Below are 19,511 nucleotides of genomic sequence, written 5' to 3'. Positions count from 1 at the left end.
TCTAAAAGATCTTAAATTGGCAAAAACTTGTCCCTAGGGATTTAGCCATGCTTGTGAATGTGTGAAAAAACTCTTCACTTCTCAGTGTCATTTTGACATGAGAATGTCTTTTAGGCTGTGCATATGCACAAAATGTAGATTTCAAGCTAGGAGGTAACAGTTGTATAAAGTGAGGGATGTGAAAAAAGAAACCTCTTTCACACAGAATCACACAGAATGGYTGARGTTGGAAGGGACCTTCTGGAGATAATCTAGTTCAACCACCTAGCTCAAGCAGGGTCATCTAGAGCATGTTGCCCACGACCCTGTCTAAATAGCATCTTCAGGGATGGAGACTCYGCAGCCCCTTTGGGCAACTTGTTTCAGTGCTCAGTCAACCTCACATTAAAGAGGTTTCTTACRTTCAGACAGAACTTCTTGTGTTCCAGTTTGTGTCYGTTGCCTCTTAYCCTGTCGCTGGACACCACTGGAAAAATCTGACCCTGTCCTTTTTACACCCTCCCTTCAGATACTTATACACATTGATAAGATTTTCCCTTCAGTCTTTTCTTCAGGCTGAATAGTCCTAGCTCCCTCAGCCCTCTATCATATGAGGGATGTTCCAGTGCCTTAAACATCTTTGTGGCCCTTTGCTAGACTCTTTCCAGTAGCTCCTTGACTCTCCTGTACTGGGCAGCCCAKAACTGGACACAGTAATCCAGATGTGGTCTCACCAGGGAAAAGATCAGTCWCTACCTGCTGGTAATGCTCTTCCTTGTGCAGCCCAGGAGACCTTTCTCCTTCTTGGCCACTAGGGCACATTGCTGGCTCATGGTTAACTTGTCCTCCAGGTCCTTTAATACAGAGCTGCTTTCGAGAAGGTCAGCCCCCAGCTTGTACTGGTGCCTAGGGTTATTTTTTCCCTAGGTGCAGGGCTCTGCACTTTCCCTTGTTGAACCTCAGGAGTAACAGGAGGCAGTTACCCAACTCTCTCAGTAAGGGTAAGGAGCTGACTAGTCCTGAAATACAAATGTGGCAATTATGGTACAATGTTAATCAGGAGTTTACCATCTGTTACATTGTTAGAGTAACTTTGGTGTTTGGTTCAAATTTATTAAGTAGTTTTATTTTTGACGTAAAAACCAAAAGAAGTCTTTATGATTACCTTTTGCTCTGCAAGGAACTTATTTTATAAAGGCACCAATATCTATTTCCAGCCAATATGGGAAGCAGTGAGCATTGGAAGGCCATCAAAACAGTGGGCTTCTTACCAGCTGTTAAAAGGAAAGAACCACATCTGACTATGATGCGGTATAACATTTAYTGTGCTTTACACTGGAGAATGTTAGTTTTGACTATGAGTTTTTATATTTTTCTTTGGCAATTTTCCAAATGATGAGCAATRGAAGGAAGGTGTGCAAGAATTAGTAATTTTTATTGTTTTGGTTTGTGTGTGCGTGTGTTTGTCTCCTGATAGGTGGTAATGACAAACCAAGTAATGGTGGATTGGAGGATGAYGAAAAGATGCAGCTTCTGAAAATGTGTGAACATCGAAGGTAACTATTGCACTATTAGGTGTGTATGTACACGTAACTTGGATAAATGCACTTTAGATTGCTTTTCTGTCATTTATCCGAATTTTTTCAAATAGATTATTTTTCAATAAGCTTTTTCCTGCATACCTATGTGGCRAAGGATAGCTAATCTGAGTTCATTACAAAATACAGGACTTGCAGRCAGCAAGCAAGAGTGTGTTTGGGAAAAGTTGATCACCATGAAGGTATGTCTAGTGATGATGAGCTTCCTCTGACAGACATGACTGAGTTCCRGAAGAGCAAAGGTTGGTGACAATCTTGATATAATGTACTAAARCAAAACCTCTATCTTTCTGATTTTTTTTTTWATTATTTTAGAAAAAATGAAGAAACACTGCATTTGAATTGCATRTTAGTTACACACTGTAGAAAGGAARTGCATCCAAGCAATTCTGATTAATAWCCTGGAGAGAGACTGTCAGGTTGTAGATTTCTTTCAGTGTGAGTTTTCTGTGGTGGCATTACTCATCTCTGGTTCAACTTGAAATAAATTCTATTAGATTATACTAGAATGAGTCTGGCRTTACTGGATGCAGATGTGTCTTGTAAAACACTTGATGTGTTTTGTATAGTCTGTTTATTTTCTGAAGATAATGAATTAAAGGATGTTCTTTTAATTATCTTGAGTAGGAGGTGGAAAGGCATCACTAGTGCTTTAAATATGTTTCTAAAATATCTTTCTTGTAGAGAACAACAGAAGGATTTTCAGGTCTGAAATTACAGCAATCTGTGATATAAAGCTTGAAAGATGATGGTCATATAAATCTATGGAATAGTTCATGAAGAAACTTGCCTTTTTGTGGTTGTGTGCAAATTTTTTTTTTCCCCTCTCTGAAATCAAGTTCTYCAAGGAGTTTGTTTTAGAATCCTTTTTTGTTACATGTAAAAGATAAATGACAACAGTGGTTATGAAATAGATTCTTTTTCTTTTTTTTGTGACCTATAGAGACACAAACTCTTCACCTTATAAAACAGTAAATGCTATGATTGTTTGTTCTTCCCAATGAATGTTATCCACAGACGATATTTTAGAGGCTAGTAGGAAAATCTTTGAAGATGTTCGTGCAGATTTTTGTGACATCAGAAAAATCCTGCTGAAATTCCAGGAGTGGAAAGAGAAGTTTCCTGACTCCTACTGTGATGCTTACATCAGTTTATGCTTGCCGAAGCTTTTAAATCCRCTGATCAGGGTTCAGTTAATAAGTTGGAATCCTCTTGAGGTAGGTGCATCAGCGTACATCTTTTTTGTTCAAAAATTGTCTGTCTGTCATTGRCCTCTATACTTCTGAATACTGCACTGAAGTTGTAGGCATAGTCACTAAAGCCTATTATGSTTATGGGGCTTACCATCTTCGTGACCTGTTTTTTTTTTTTGGCATTTATGTTTTTGTTAATRGGTGAGATGTGATAGGTGATAGATTGGCAGATCAAAAGTACGTCTCRGCAGAAGCATGCTGTTTGCAGTGAAGATGTCTTCACTGGAATTTTGTCACATGCATAGTAGGGAGCTTACCAGAACCTGAGATGTGTCCTATCTGAAAGAAGAAAGTCTGTTTCTTGTCATTTTTTTTGTGTATGAACCATTTTTGTCTGTGTTGTAATAATACTAAAAAGAGATATACTTCTTTCTTGTTATGTGTTGCACAGTGCATTAGAAATCAATACAAAGACACTGTCTTGCACTCAGTTTTTTTGAAGCATGTGACTGGATATTTCTTTTTTAAACTTTCTTCTCCTTTACCCCAAGCCCCTTTTGCAACAGCCCCTTGCAAGAAAGGAGTTCTTCGAAGTCATTTTGACAACCCTAGCTTTAAAATCCTAATTTTAGTTCTAGTTTTCCTGATTTGCTATTTTGGCCTCTTCGTGATTGTGTTACACCTTAAATAGTTAAGTGGGAGTGTCAGTGGTACTGCRGGACATGTTTTTGCATGAAGCTTTTCTGTCAACCCTGATCAGCTAAYAGAAATGATATTTCAGCAGAATTTCACAGAATTGGAAGAGATGCCCTGGTTCAGAGCCATAGAAGAATTCAGTGATGCCAAAAACGTGTCCGAATCGAAAAGGGATGATGACCCTGATAAGACAGTCTTGCCTAGAGTGATTGAAAAAACAATTCTTCCAAAAATTACAGGTATATTAAGGTTGTATTGAAAATCTTCATTAAAGATAGGCAGTCAAACCTTAAAATGGTAGCCATCAAGTAATTGTAGTTAAAATTTGAAATKGTGTTCCAACATGTAGTGATTAGCTACCTCCACAGAGTAAGGCTAAGGTAGATGCATGATAAAACTCTTGTGAGAAGATTATCTTTTTAAATGTTTACTTCTGTTGCACGCCTTGAAACTAGAGTAGATAACCACTATTATGTTATGATCACAATAGATTCTTTTTTTTTTTTCAGGGTTTATAAAGAATGTGTGGGATCCTTTATCTGCTTCACAGACGATGAACCTTGTGCAGCTTTGCAAGAGCATTTTTGAAAAGCAAGTTCCCTCCAAAAATGAACACAGTCGAGCAAAAGAGGTAAAAGTCGTTGTGATACTGGAGAAGCAGGGAAGGAAAGGAGGACTCTGTTGCATATACTTTCTGTGTGTGCTGCTGTATGTTTTTACAATGTTCTGAAGTTGTTCGTTCTGATTACTTGTTTGTTTTGCTATTTTGTAACAAAGAAAATTCAACAGTTAAACTTTCAGCTCTCAAGTGGTCGTTATTGAAGATGAGAGATGGGGCTATCTTTGGGCAGAAGYTAGCTACTCTGCCTGTTGAGATTCTGATCAAGACCAAATCTTGCTCCTCTACAAAAATAATTGTTAGAATTTTTAGATTTCTAGTAAGGTATCTTTCAAAACTTGAGCTTTAAATGTGAGTAATGCTCCAGTTGTCAGCTCTTTTATTTAAAAATAATAAAATAAAATAAAATAAAATAAGCTTAATTAGTTCCAGAACAGGAATTCTTCCTTAAATTCTTTACAGAAAAAAATTTATTATTTAAAAAAACCCAAAGGATAGTATTGCTTAGCTAGGAAAAAAATTACTTCAGTAATCTTTTAGTACTATTCAAATAACTAGTTTTGTATAATTAATTCATTATGTAATCCACTCTCTCAGCCTGATTATGGTTTTATTTTGATGTAAACCTAGAGTTTCTCTAGCATAAAAGTGAGGAGGTGAAGTGGATTTTATGACCCTTGGCTTGAAAAGAAATGTTTATGCCTTCCAATAGGAGTGCTGTTTTGGAGTCAAGGTTTGAGAAGTCAGGTGATATAACTGACAATATCCATTMCATTGTGCAGGAAGTAAGGTAAAGCAGAATTTCAGACAAGTAAAAATGCATCAAAAAACACAAAGGTTGTTACGAAAATTTAAAAGCTATGGCAGTTAAATAGTGCTATACTATCCTAGCTATGGTGAAACTTTTTACCTAGACTAATAATAAATTACACACATAGAATCATCATAAAAAGCTGTAAAATTCTATGTATGGCTTTGCTGTTGCTCTGCAAAATAATGTGCAGTAAAGACTTGGTTCAGGGAAGTAACTTCATCTTAGACAAAACCTCTCTAAGTTAACTCTATAGATAATTAGAGCTGAGATTTGTCCATAACTGTTTTTTAATATAGTCATGATCTATGTRTTATATACAAGAGGCCACTGTACATTTCTCTAGTATTTTGCATTTCTAAAAGTGGGCTAAATAGCTGTCTGAACTTTTTATAAACAAAAACTGAAATCTTTTCTCATGAGGCGACGACTTTTTTTTTTTTTCTTTTTAATAGGATTTGATAAATGTAGTTGTCTTAAGAATAAAGAAGTCTGTAGAGGAAGATGTCTTTATTCCTCTGTATCCGAAAAGGTAAGCTGGTTTTTGCAACTGTGGGTTTTTTCTTTTTTTCTGTACTCTTCTCTCACATAGACTTATTTATAGATGAAATACTGTAGACACTGTTTAACAGGTAGTGGAATGGACATGCTTTCTACTACTTTGTAATAGGTAAGGTTGTGAATTCTTACTCATGTTTATGAACCTGTTCTGACAGGAGGAACTGCACTGACTTAATGCTTTTTTTGCTCGTGTAACTAAATGCTTTCYGGTGAAGGAGGTCCACAGTCTTGTTTTATAGTAACTTTTATCTAAGGGCCTGTGTTAATTTAGGCAGTCTGTTTTTTCCTCTTGATTCATTTTGTTCCTGAAATAGCATTTAAATTGTTRATGCTTATAAGTAGGCACTATTTCAGAGACAGAAATTAATAGGAATCTCTGAGAGACTTGAGGTTAAGATATGGCTGGGAGAGAAGCTTTGCTAAAGCTGATGTGGCATGTTTGATTCTAAGCAATGCTGTTTTGATCTGAATCCATAAAATGTCTACATAAGTGTTTCTGATCGTTAATTTCATTGGAGTTTGTTTTATAGTAGTTGTATTATAATGGGTTCGAATTCACAGCTGTTCCCCTAGACCTTTTGATTGTGCTTGACAGTGCAGAGGAAAATGCAAAATTAATGTTCATTAGCATCTAAGAGATCAGTTGTCTGACTTGCTTCTCTTAAAAACACAATAAAAACTTTCTTCTTTCTGTGACCAGTGCTGTGGAAGACAAATTGTCACCATATTCAAAATTCCAAGAAAGACAGTTTTGGTCGGCTGTTAAGGTAAAGAAAGTATACCCAGTTTTWCTTTGATAATCATTTTACTTAAATATTTTTCAGTCAATGAGAAAATAGATTTTCAGGCAAGTCTTTATTCYTGGGAGGTAATACATTTTTATTAGGATAGGTAGCCATTTTTCCTAGTGAGGAATGTGTTCTGTACAACCTACATGTGATGAACTGTGAATGAACATTTACATATATGTGTGTATGTGTATATATACACACACACATATGCATATATAAATATATATGTGTGTATATATACATATATGTATATACATATGCATACAAACATATATATATATATATATTTTTTCAGTTTACCCAACTGGTATATCTTCTGCAAGTGTCTCTGATGTGATGATCTATTTCTGCTTGGTTTATTTTTTTCCCTTTCTTAAGTGGGCCAGCCAAACCTGGTGGCTTTCATGTCTTCATATTTTTAGTCACTCTGATAAAAGGTTCTGTTTCCCCAACACACGCGTACTTGTGCACATGCTGCTCTTAATGTAGAACATAGCCATTGCATGTTCATATAATTTTGTTGTTATAGTTTTACAGTACTGAGGTGTGAGTGTCTGAATGTATTTAATTCAATTTCCACTTCAATGTGTTTCCTCTAGGAACCTCTAGGAACAGGTTTGTATTCTTATCTAAAGATGGGGTTTAGATTAAAAAAAAAAAAAACCCACTAATTTCCTGCCTTCTAAGGTGTCTAGTCCTGCACAGCCTTGAGCTTTTGTTTTATGAAAAAGCCTGGGAAGTTGCATGTATTGAGGACTGTTTGGCAAAGGACTTGCCACCTTTTCTGCACAGCAGCTTACTCCATCAGCAATCTGTTGTGGCCCAGAGGAAGAGCAGGCAAGAGGGATCTTAATGCTCAGTGGTTAGGGCACCTAGCAAAGACGACAGGGTAGACCTAGGATTCTGGTCCCACCTTCTAGAACTGTGTACGCTTTCTGTCTAATAAAAATCTATGGTGTCAAATGCATGCATGTCTTTTCCCTGCAAATTGAAGTTGGCCTTTCGGCCTGTAATTTTTGACTTCTTTGCCATCATGACCCCCTTCAAAGTGATGATAGAGAAGAACAATGACGATGTTCCTGTCCAGTCTATCTGTTGACTGGTTGTTGCATCATTTTTTTTTTCTGGAAGTGTGAATTAAGTCTTCACAGACTGAGTAGTACTGCCACTCATGGAAGTATGTCCCAAGCATTTAACATATGATCTATACTAGTAAGTCAGCTGTGCTTTGGCTCACTGTCAAGCTGTGCTTGGCCCACTGCCATTGTGCAGTCATACTATTAAACCTAGTCTTTCAAAAAAGGTAGTGGTCTTCAGACTGCTCCCTAGGAGTGGCCTCTAAACCATGCCCAAGAATTGTTTGGGGAAGGTTGACCTGAGCCAGAAATGAGCCAGGAGCTATTCTGATGTAAAATGCAGATGATGGATCATAGTGTTTGTGCCCTGATGTTGCCTAACTTGCCTTATATAGATGTAGCCGGGAGCGTCAGGGCTCAAATGTACTTCTTGTTATTGTGCTGTGTATTTTACTGATCAATGTTGGCCAGTGGAAATGCTTTTTCCTTTGATTTGTGCTAATAGCTCATGCAGTTAAATGGAAGTGTACTATCAAATACTCTAGAGAAGTGTGTAAAGGTGCTAGGCTTTGTGAATACTTTTTGACTGGTGACAGCAAAGATGACATGCTGTGACTGGAGGTGAAATACCTTGAGGTTACCAGTCACTTTGAAGTTAATGTATTCTGAGTTAAGAGCAAAAATAGTCGAGTTCCTTACACAAGACTCAAAAATGACAATTATAAAGATTTATAGTGACATAGGTAACAGAAGAAAAAGCTGAGTTACTAATAATACTGAGATATCTCTCTCTCTCTCTCTCTCTCTCTCTCTCTCTCTCTCTCTCTCTCTCTCTCTCTCTCTCTGTAGTTTCATCCTGACCAGATATACTAGGTTTTTTATTCTTTTCTCTTGGACTCTCTGAAAGATTCTCCTAGAATTGGATCTCACTTGTTTTACTGGCCTTTGTTTCTTGTAGAAGGTTGTCTTAATACTCTTTGTTTTTTTTCCTGCTTTCAGATTTGACTGCCAGCACTTCTGTGAAAAGAATTAAGTGTGGTCTTTCTGTGTATTTGGGCCTTAGCTTTAGTGATCTATTAAAGGGTAAAATGCTCTTCCCTGTCTCAGGAAGTTACACACACATATGAGCGTACAGTTCATATTCACATGTAAAATCAATAATTATACTTGGTAAGACCRCAATAAATTGTTTTCAGTTTACACTAAGTCTGGGGAGAGTGAATCCTGTTCTTGTATAACTGAATTGGATGGACTTYATACTATTTTCTTAAAAAAAAAATATATATATATATAATAAGAAAAACTTATAATCCTGTATTTTAAGCGTACCTCCAGCACCAAGTATGCATAGTCTGTTTTTTYATTAATGCAGCTACTCTCCAATATTCTTCTTTGGGATGGAATTGTACAAGAAGATACAGTCTGTGATTTAGGACTGAGCAAGYTGCTGAATCGTTACCTTCTTCTGAACCTCTTAAACACACCACCGGGGCCAGATAACATAGAAAAGTGTAATAAGGTAAAAGATTATATGWACATTGGAAGATAAAAGCATAAAGGTATTTTGGAATAAGCATCAATCCATAAGCATAAGCTCTTAAGAGTAACTACTTGTAATGGTATTTGGCTGAACTGAAAAACAAAACACCACCACAATACTACATATTACTAAGTAAATCTAATAAAAGGAAAGGTCCCAAGTAAAGCGATGTGACTTAGTTGTGTGTTTCTATTTTAGTTATTTTACTTATTTTTTATTCTTCCAAATATGCTTTGGTTGAAAAGGTGGTGGCATGCCTCCCAGAAAGATGGTTCCAAGATCTTAAAAGTGGATCAACTCTCCCCCAGCTGATGAACTTCAGCCAGCATTTGTTGCAATGTGCCCAGGCACTGCACAAGAATAATCACAGGTAATAGCTATGACATTTCTTGGGACTCAGCATTTTCATAATCTTTGTCTCAAACATTTCTTAAATTCATTGTTTCATAAATTTTACACTTGAAAGGATGCTCTCATCAAGCGTAYACATATTCATGGCAAAATTACGTGACCAAACAAATTTCATTCTGTGTGCAYGTTTTATGTAAAGGCAAGGCATAGACAAGAATTAAGTACGGGACTTTGATAACAAAATATGGACAATGTGAAGTCCTACATGACACTATTGTCAGAGTATTAGTGATAGAAGAGAATTGCTTGCATTTTAATGGATGCAGAATGCAAAAATTGTTTGCATTTTAACATTTTCAAATCAAGAATAGACATTAACAAATAGTTATCAAAACACTGAATATTTTGTTAGATTAATTTTAATCTCTTAAAACAAAAGATGCAATTCATAATGTACAATAGTGAAAAACTTGTCCTGTTCTTGTTTAACCTGGTAATTTGAGGCTCTGGGCTTTGGATAGTGTTACTTAGTGTAGCCAAGGTCACCTGATGAGGTGACCAAGGGAAGACACCTGACTTTCTTATTTTTTRAATTAAGAAATGTAAAATATACTTGGAAGCCAGATGCAAAAATGTGTTAATATACCAACTTTTATTTTTTTTTTTACAGGGATGAAACAAAAGATGTTGTTGTTCTGCTGGTGAAAGTCAATGCTCTGCAAATTGTGGAAGATTTTATTGAAGAGTACAAACTTGAGCATCTTAAATCCATGATTGGAAAATAGAATKTTTTTGAAACAACACTTATATTACTGAAACAAGCGTGGTATTCATACTAAAATAGTTTTAATATTAAAATTTAATTAGTGGACCTTGCCTATTCAAAGATGTAGTGGTAATCAGTTGACCTCACTGTTTCATTGCTAAATACTTCAGCAGCTTTTACCAGATTTGTCTTCAGCTGCCATCCTACTCYCAAGTTAAGGTGTCTTTTTCAAAATCACCATTGTCAAAGTAAAGTGGCATTTAAGGCCCTCTGAAATRTATGAAAATGCTTTATTGCTGTATTCTTTTGGAAGGATTACAGGAAAGACAGTGTCTGTGAAGTTGATCACTGCACTGCTATTGAGTGCACTTTAGAAGGTATTTCTGAAATACTGCTAAATGCCACTTTTTGTCTTAGCAATCATTGAGTTCAAACTTGTGGTCCACAGATTTTGGTAGTTTTGGTAGGGTCATCATTAAGATATCTTTAGTGGAAAAAGAACTGGTAATGATGCAGGGATTTTGATGCTGATACATAAATTGGGGGGAAAAAACCCGAGTGATTTAGCATTTATGATTCAGTCAGTGCAAATAAGGAATTTAATAGATGAATTCTGAGATAAAAATTTGCACAGGGGAAYATTTTGGGAAGACCTAGTAAGATGTACTGGAAATCATGTCCAGTGTATATTGGATGGAGTTTTGTACTTGAGTGATGCAGACTGGACTTCTGTGTCCAGACCTGGAGTTACCACACATCATGTTTTATCAGACTTCCAACAGACTGGAAACCTCTTGATTATGAGMAGCACAAGAACAACTTCAGTTCTGTAACTGGCATTCTAGGACAATCTTCCTTTTGCTTTCCAGTAAGATTTGCCAAATCMTATTTCATCATACCCAAATAAGATTTTAATGTTTTATAACGTTGTATATTTGTAAAATATTATACTATAGAATGAAAAGGATGCTTTATTACAGAAACTCTAGTTCATCGCCAGTTCTGATGTACACTTATTGTATTTTCTCCCAAGTCTTCTGGGACTAGAATTTAACTCTTGCAGACTTGTTCCATGAGGTCCTTGAGATAAATATATTTAAGTTATATTTTTGTAAAATATTTTAATTGTAAATAACATTATTTTACACAAAAGGTGATTTGTAAAGTAACTTTSGTTTACTTTTATTTTTAAAACAAGTAAAAATATTTTGATATTTAACATATGACTCCTTTAGCAGTTAATTCTTTAATGTGTTATGAGAATGTTRTTAGAGGTAAGAAAAAAGCAGTGTCCTGAAGGAAACATCTTTCTGTACTTTGGGTGAAGCTGGTGACCCTTTGCTATAAGGGAGTTATAGGGAGTGACTAATTTGTCAGAGGCCTTTAGTTTTTATTACCAACCTTTATTCTTGAGCAGCTGATTATTACACAGTAGCTAAGAAGGCTCATGTTACCTTTAGCAGAGTTACGAATTTCATTACAAATCTTTTCCAATAAAGGTGAATTCCTGTTACTTTTCTTCTCAAAATGCCAACAGCAACACAACAGCTGATCAGCACAAGCAGACCTCRTTACCTTTTGCCTCTTCTCAGGTGGACCTGGCTACTTCTGTGGTATTATGGAAACATAACAGATACTCTATCACAGTTCAGCTCTGTGGATGTTACTTTAAATGGAAGAAGCATCATTTAAAACGATTTRTAAGTATGAAGGAAGCAGTTACCACCTGAGTTCAGAACCCCTGCACAATTCTGCTATGGAAATGTTCTTTTASGGAACCAGCTGTTCCCTGCTATGGTGGTATCGAGAACTGACTCTGCCATATTGCGAACACTTGCTGCTGAACCTTTAATTCAGGTGCTTTTGGTTAAACAACATCCAGTCTACYTCAGTTATTCAAAACTGATTCCAGSAGCATTCATACTTGCTGCTCTGGTTGTAGACTAGTATTATTACACTAGCAGAAATAGTTTTTGTATACAAAAACTGCACTTCTGCACTGTTAGTCTTGTATATTCTTATTTTCCTGCTATGCTTTGTTTCTGAGGCTGTAAGAGTAGCCAAGCCATCATGCAACTGGCCACTAGTTATTTTTATTTATTTATTAAAAAGTGCAGTTTTGGCATAGAAAGAGAACAAATGAGGAAAATGGCAGATGCAAGAAGGAAGGGAAAACAGCAAGAAACAAGAGATAGGGGAATAGCTAATAACAGTGCACAGAACCCCACTCTGAATATATAAAATACCTGAGCTTGATTTGGATTTGCCTCATGGTAGTGAAAATCTCAACAGTGCAAGTAACAGCCTTATACAATCTACTTTAGTCCCTGGTTTTCCAAAATACACATAAAATGCAGGCTTACTGAGAATGTGTGGTTCTCCACACTCCTGGTGTAACTGTACTGTCACATACCACTCATGAAGGAGGAGGAGGGATTACATGAAGTCTGGTAAGACAGAAGAAACATCATATATGAACCAATAAACAGAGGGGGGAAAGGAAGCTCCATCTTCAAACAGAAGGTACATAAGTAAGTCAGCATGTTGCTTTTTCCTTTTCTGAAAAAAGTGTCTACCGAGCTAAGCATAACAGCGGTAGCAGTTACAGAAATATTTGGAAATGACAACACAACCAGCTGGAGAATCAGTGATGTAAGTGACTGTTGCTGTAATTTAGAAAAGGAGACTTCTCATTTCTGGAGAAAGGATGAAGAGGGTACTATGTTTGTCAGAAAACAGTGTTTTCAGAAACAAAATTAGTGTTCAGTGATAGAAGTTTTACACTTTGAAATTTTCTGGAAAGGTTAACTTTATTGTACAGTGTGCCTATGTATATACAAAACAGCTGAAAACATATTGAATTCAAAGTGAATGCATTAATTCTCTTAGTAATTCCTATATTGAAAAATAGTATTATTTTTTAAGCTCTTCATTCACTTCTTTCCAGATTTTTTCCTCTATTTTTGAAGTATCATATTCACGCAGCATATCAAACTCCAGCCAGGGCTGGCTCCACTTYTGTGCTTCTTTCATTTTTTCTTCAGGTAGCTCAAACTTTATTCCTTTTACATTGTATTTTGGCCTTTCCCACCGTTTTGACCATGGTTTAGGTTTCATTCTTACTTGCAGCTAGGGTGAAAGATGTAAAAACACAAAACGTACATAAAATATTTTAAGGGATGAGAATTTTGACTGAATCTGAGCTTAACAAGAGCTGAGACAATTGTCATTCTAACACAAAAAGCAAAAGAAAACAGACCAATTTGTCAGTAACTTAGTTTTAAAGAAGTACTACTTGACACTGTCAAGAGAAAAGAAACTTTTTCATGTCTATGTGTCTGTCATCCTCCTGTCTTAATTTCTGATCCTACATAATACCGATTTGATTACACAGACAGTGAAGTTGCTCCCCTTTACATTTCTGCCATGTTGCTTATCAAGGGAAAAGAAAAGCAGTGTGGTGCTAATTTGTCCTCTCTTTCCCTCTAAGTTACTGAGTTACTAGAGGAAACTCTTCAACACGGTCTGCTGGCTCCTGGGTCTTTTCTGAGACGCAGATTTTAGCTGACCCCTCCAACCTTATCCTCTTCTCTGAGGCTTCCCCCTGATCGATAAACACCTTCCGAAACAAGAGCTGCAATCTGCACAGCGTAACGTGGGCATGTGCAGGCAGCTGCTTCTCACTTGGGTCTTCTAAAATAACCAGTGAGGATACCAGTTACTTATGCCATTGCTATAGTGACCGAGTGTTCATAATGTAAAGATTAGCCTTATTTTATATACTTTTGTCACCCAGGCAACTAATGCAACCAACGACTGATCAACAGCCTCCCAAGGTACCAGTCAAAAGGGAAATTACTTGAATTATCCTCCGTTTTCCCTCTTGAATATTAAGCTCCTACCTTGTTTACAGGAATTTCTTCATGGTCTAAACGAGACTCAGGTTTCATATTCATATCAAAAGTACTATATTCAGGGAGGGCATCTCGCAGGTACATCAGGTTATCATCTAGCCTCTTTTCTAATTTCAGAACCTCGATCTCCTGGATTCGAGGATTGTACAGTTCATAACATATTTCAACACCTAAGAGAGAGAAAGTCTGGTTTAAGGAACTGCAAATTCACATTTCTTCAGTGTTACACCCCTGTATTATTCAAGAACTGCTTTCTCTTTGTAACATAGAACTACAATATACACAATGCTGTGTGCACACATGACACCATACACATTCTGTCTGTGTCCGTAAATGCAAATTTCTATTTTAATTCAAGTCTCTGATATAAAAGGGCCTGAGAGACAGACCCCAAACTGAATTTGAGGATAATAAGCTTGGGTTTTAAACTTTGCCTCCTTTGGCTACAGTGGTTATTACCATATACATATCCCTTCCTCTGTATTTGGTCTCAAAATATCAGTATTTCCACCTCCTTCTGTTTTGCCATAAAATAGATTATGAAGCTGTCGCAAATCTGCTAATTTGTTGCTTGTTACCGAGTCTATGTGTACAGTCCCTGTGYGTGCAGTTACGCAGCACTCAAACTGAGTAGTACTCACACAGCTAGCAGTACTCTGCACCCCTCCAAAAAAAAGTAACATGACTCTTACTGCAGCTATGAAATACAACAGTGCAGAACCAAGATTCCCCAGTACAATCAGTCAAAAGCTCTATTTTGATTACTGTTTGTACTTTCAGAATAAGAAATGCTAATTCCTACTTACTCTCCTGTACCCAAGACAAGGCAAGACCTCCATTTAAATATTGAATTTGCTCTCTAATGGTTTTAAGATAATCTGCTAAAAGACTACTCAAAGCTGTAGGTGGACAGCCTGGTCTTTAATTGTCTGTAATCAGGTATGCATAGATTCAAATGCAGTTTAAGCTAGAAGTGAAGTTGGTGAGAATCCACTTAGACATAGGGGGACTAACTGCACAGTGCCTGGCACCAAGCCGCCCACAGAAGCCTGAATCCCAAGACCCTCTCACAATGCTGTTTTTTAAAATGTTTATAGTTTTCAAAATCTATGAGGCCAGCAGGTATATCACAGTGGAAACAAGTTAACCAGGAGAAACAAAATGTAGAGGGTATCCAGTAAAACTATTAGATAGTGCATTTTAAATCAATACAAAAAACTACTTTCCATGAAATCCATAACTGATTTGTGGAATTCACTGCCACTGATCCTGATGAAGCAACAGAGTATGTACTGAGATGAAATGCCTATCTGCAGGACAGGTACATCTATAATTATTAAGCATAGTGGTCTAGATGTACAACCTCTGATTCAGGAAGTTCATTAACTGCTGGTTCATATGAGTCTTCCCAGGCAAACTTGCAGTTTTCAGATGCTTAAGAATTTCTCACAGTCCTTCTCTAAGCATATGCTTAAGACACTCTTTTTAGACTCCTAAACTCAAACATAAATGGGTCACATTCAGTCTTATCAGAATACAGACAAAAAAAATTACTAAGTATATGGTTATAAAATTACTAGGTAGTTTTATGCTTTCAAATACAGGCACATCAACATCTCTGCACATACACACGTTCGTTTTAAACTTAAGTATCCACAAGTAGGTGAAATCATGATTTTTGCTTCAGTCTGCCATAATTCTTTCTGCAGACTGAACTTCTACACTGGATATTCCATGTACAACTCCAACGTTCTTGGCTAAYATTTCTAGTATGAGAATTACCACAGTTACAAACCCACCTTGGTCTTCTATAACGTTTCGAAGTACAAAGGTAGCGCCAAGTCCTTTTCCTCCTCTTTGAATGCAGATGCCTACAAACCGGCTGGTTTTGCCATTCGCATATGGGTCTGCAGTAGTAACAGCGAGTATACTGCCTGCCAAAAAGGGACTAGTCAAGCAAACATACCAACATGTGGGAGAGGAGTTGGACAATGCGCACATACACAAGTTTATTCTGAAAATGCTTTATCTTCCAATAAAGCTGCCAGAAACACAACAAACTTTTACTATATCCTGAATTAATAAATCTTAAAGTGATTCTGCAGGTTAACTACGAAGATTCTTAACCTTTAAAGCAGTGCTATTTATCTTTTACTCTTCATTATCCAAATAGAACATGAATAATCTAATATATTTTGCTCTCTTCAGCTTTATTGGTTAACCACGTCCTAAAACGCCAGGATATAAAGCACACATTATAAAAGCAAGTTAATGCTTTTCTTATAAAAACTGATTATAAATATGAAAACAAAATATGAACCAGTATGTATAGAAACACATATCCTAGTTGATCTAGCAATTGATCCTAGATATTCTACAGCATCAGACCACACTTTTTACTACCCCATTCAGCGAACGGTACGGACAGAATTACAAAAACTGTGGTGCTGTTACTAACCAACATAGAACTCTGGGATGTTGAAGACTTTTCGTCTCTGTATCATATCCTTTCTTTCTATATAGAACTTAAGAGGATTTGTTCTCCCTCTAGGAGGTATAAATTCAGGGCTCAAGAACCTGTAAGAAAATCGAACATTTTAAGTATAAAAAGTATTTGCATAAAAACTGCTAGAAAAGTGCAAATATTTGGCTTACAAGTGAAAAATTATCTATGTTAACCACCTGTACCCATTTCCATGTCAGAATTATGAACTGCAGTTCATGCAGTTACTGATTTTTTACTATCCACAAGGGATTTTTCCAGTCTTTTTTTTTTTTTTTTTTTTTTTTTTTTAAGCTAGCAATGAACGTTGACCTCGGGGAGCTGTGAAAAGAAGCATTAATGCAAGCCTGCCTTACAGACCTGAGGGAGTTGTGGGGGAGCACAAAGGAACGCATGTGGCCACGCAGAGGTCCTGATCAGTGCTGCTGCCTCCAGGCAGCTGCACAGACTGTAAATGACATTCAGACTACTCTTGATCTTCACACAAAGTTGCACAGGCTCAGGAGAGCAAAATATGTTATGTTAATATAGTTCCCTATTCTGCCTAACCACTGGTTCCAAGACTTCATTTCTTAGGAGAGGTACAAAGACTCTTCACTTAAAAGTTATTTCCATTAATAGATCTGAAATGAATTCAAGAAGAGGAAGGAGGCAGAGTGAAAGATTTCACAGTTCTGATTTTTAATACTCCTTCCATTCTTTGGCTGCTCACATGCCGCACATGTTTTGTGGAGATACAAAATACTGCGACATCACTCTCCTTCCTGAGATAGCACTGCAGTGTTAACCAACGTGCGCTCTAAAGCAACACAAACAGCAGCAAAGAAAATACTCAGCACGAGAGAAGTCTCAGGAAAGTCATTACTGGCGATATCTCCTTCATTTCACACACTGTAACATGTGCACAGACGACCTCAAGGCCAGAGGCAAAGGCAGATAGAGGACCCATGCTCCTGACAGCTTGTGGCATACTGGAAATGCATGCCTTTAACAGCTGAAAACCTGACACATTAACACCAAATATGCAAAAGTGTCTACTGCTATGTTTTTGCCCTATTTTGCTACTTTTAGTTAACTGTAGGCCACAGCGTTTTGGGGTATTTTTAGCATACTTCCACACAAACCGTTGCTGCTACAACTTCAGAAATATCTTTGCGCAGCTCACACAATAAGCCCCAGGACATCCTACCTCCTCTCCACCGTCTGTTTCTGCTTGTCAATAATGACAGGCTTCGGAGGTGGCTTAAATTTCGCTGGCTCCCCATCGCTGCTGCTTCGGTACCCCGAGAACGAAAAACATCCTACGAAGATTAAAAATAAAAGATTTAAAAAATAAATCATAAAAGAGAACTTTTCAGGCAGAACCGACCCCGCCCCCGCCCCCCAAGAGGGGTGCGGGCCAAGGCCCGCGCCAGGGCCCTGCAGAGCAGGGCAGAGCCGGCCCGGCGCTCAGGGGTGCGGGCCGGGAGCGCGGGCCGCGCCGTCCTTACTGCCGGGCGCCGCGGCGAGGCCCGCCAAGGCCGCCGCTCGCCTCTCCCAGAGCCTCCCGCAGGCCGCTGCCATGGTGACTACGGCCACTTCCGGCCTGGCTGCGCAGGCGCGCTCGGCGCTACGGCGAGCGCGGCGGGCCAAGCTACCCCGCAGGGCGGAGCTGGGCGGGGAGGCGCGGGGTGCGGCCGCGCTCCCGCCTCTTCGCGGGGGCTCCCGGCCCCTGCGGCACCGCGCGGGGCGGCCCGGGCCAGGCCCGGGCGAGGGGAGGGGGCGCCGTGCCTGCCTGCGGGCCGGGCCGGGCCCCGTCGCTGCGGTGCCCTCGGGTGTCCCCCCAGAGTGGCGCTGCCCGCAGGTGCCGCAGGAGCGAGCCGAGCCGAGCCGTGCCCGCTGCCCCCGTGTGCTCGCCTGACCCAAAGAAGCAGCTGGTGAATTTTCCTGGACCGCTGTTAGCGCTGTCTGTAGCTTGAATAACCCACAGCGCAGGCAATCTCACCACGATTAGTTCAGAAACGATTGCACGCACCAACGTTGCTGAGCTACTTCTAGTGTCTGCTGTGGTGGAACTTGCTCAGGTGGCAGARGAGRGGCTAAGTTTAAACGCAGAGAGGACAGGTTTATAAATAACACCCCCGTGTTTAARTTTTGCGGGGATTTGCTTCAAGGTGCACCTGACCTCATCAACTGATGACATCCACCACATTGCCTGTGATGCTCCCTCTGGCCCTGTTCATTGGTGGCAGCTGAGTTTGTAACCTGCCTAAGCCCTCACGTTAGCAAGAGTTATCTTCTCGTTTGTGGTAAGCTGTTCGGGCTCTTAACTGCTGGTTAGAAGGAGGTAGGGTGTGCAAAAGACAAGTCATGGTATTTCTTGATGATCTGCTGCTCTAACACAAAAAATGAGTTAATGAGCAGAACAGGGATCTGGCAAAAGGGGGCACTCTAACCCTTAAAATACAAAAGTACACCACCTGAAGAAAAAATCCCTCGTTTTGGTCTTAAAAAAAAAAAAATCTTGTTAATGCCTAAGTACTATTAAAAAGGCAGAAGGATATATCTCTGAGGAGTGGGAAATAGAGCATATAGTGATAATTCCAATATCCTAATGATGATTAAGAGGATCTCAAAACAGTTATAAAGAGATGTGTGGGTTAGGACTTGGAAAACTGCAGCCCTGTGCCTGACATCTTTTSAAAGAAGAGGATTGGATACTTCAATGTAGGAAAGACATTACTCTCCTTAGCTGACCACTTGTTGCATCCAAACAAGATCATCTTGACAGACTGGAACTGCATCAGGCTTAGGGGGTTCCCAAATTACTGTAAGTAAACTTCACTTGAAGATACTTCATGCTCTACTGGGACCAGAACCCAGCCCCTCCAACTGCATCTAGTTGCTATGTGCTCTGTTCTGGCACCCTCATATTAAGGYAACACTTTTGCCTGGCTGACTTAACCCCTTCCCAGTCAGGAGTACCCAAGCCCTCTGTATTTAAGGAGCACAAACGCAGATGTGCTTGCAGACTGAGCTTGACTTGCAGAAAGCTATTTCCTTAGGTTCTTCAWCTATAATGTGCAATATTTTAACAGAGAGGGATCCTTGTTCTTGGCTTTGTTGCAAGCATG

General features: G+C 38.6%; 2 protein-coding genes across 4 annotated transcripts in view; one reads left to right on the top strand and one right to left on the bottom strand.

The window, feature by feature from the left end:
- GCFC2 (GC-rich sequence DNA-binding factor 2) overlaps window positions 1-11,200 on the top strand; it is a 20,427-nt gene extending 9,227 nt beyond the window's left edge. Inside the window, exons 9-18 of one of the 3 annotated variants that reach the window (XM_085320374.1) lie at window positions 1,457-1,535; window positions 1,707-1,819; window positions 2,595-2,794; window positions 3,555-3,705; window positions 3,976-4,097; window positions 5,352-5,428; window positions 6,158-6,224; window positions 8,697-8,843; window positions 9,110-9,234; window positions 9,886-11,200. In XM_085320374.1, coding sequence (XP_085176500.1) covers window positions 1,457-1,535; window positions 1,707-1,819; window positions 2,595-2,794; window positions 3,555-3,705; window positions 3,976-4,097; window positions 5,352-5,428; window positions 6,158-6,224; window positions 8,697-8,843; window positions 9,110-9,234; window positions 9,886-10,000 — 1,196 coding nt within the window. In that variant the 3' untranslated portion in view covers window positions 10,001-11,200. The other 2 variants (XM_085320373.1, XM_085320375.1) reach the window with 2 other exon arrangements.
- Window positions 11,201-12,772: 1,572 nt separating this feature from the next.
- Window positions 12,773-17,985, bottom strand: MRPL19 (mitochondrial ribosomal protein L19). Its single transcript, XM_085320376.1, has 6 exons — window positions 17,889-17,985; window positions 17,588-17,699; window positions 16,354-16,472; window positions 15,695-15,829; window positions 13,884-14,065; window positions 12,773-13,110 (listed from the first exon to the last, which is right to left on the bottom strand). Exons 1-6 carry the CDS (start codon window positions 17,959-17,961, stop codon window positions 12,895-12,897), a joined length of 837 nt encoding a protein of 278 aa, XP_085176502.1. The 5' UTR covers window positions 17,962-17,985; the 3' UTR covers window positions 12,773-12,894.
- Window positions 17,986-19,511: the final 1,526 nt, after the last annotated feature.

Source organism: Rhea americana, unplaced genomic scaffold (assembly GCF_003343005.1).
Source record: "Rhea americana isolate MKP2758 unplaced genomic scaffold, rheAme1 scaffold_63, whole genome shotgun sequence".
NCBI classification, from domain to species: domain Eukaryota; kingdom Metazoa; phylum Chordata; class Aves; order Rheiformes; family Rheidae; genus Rhea; species Rhea americana.
This window is presented reverse-complemented; position numbering and strand designations above follow the sequence as displayed.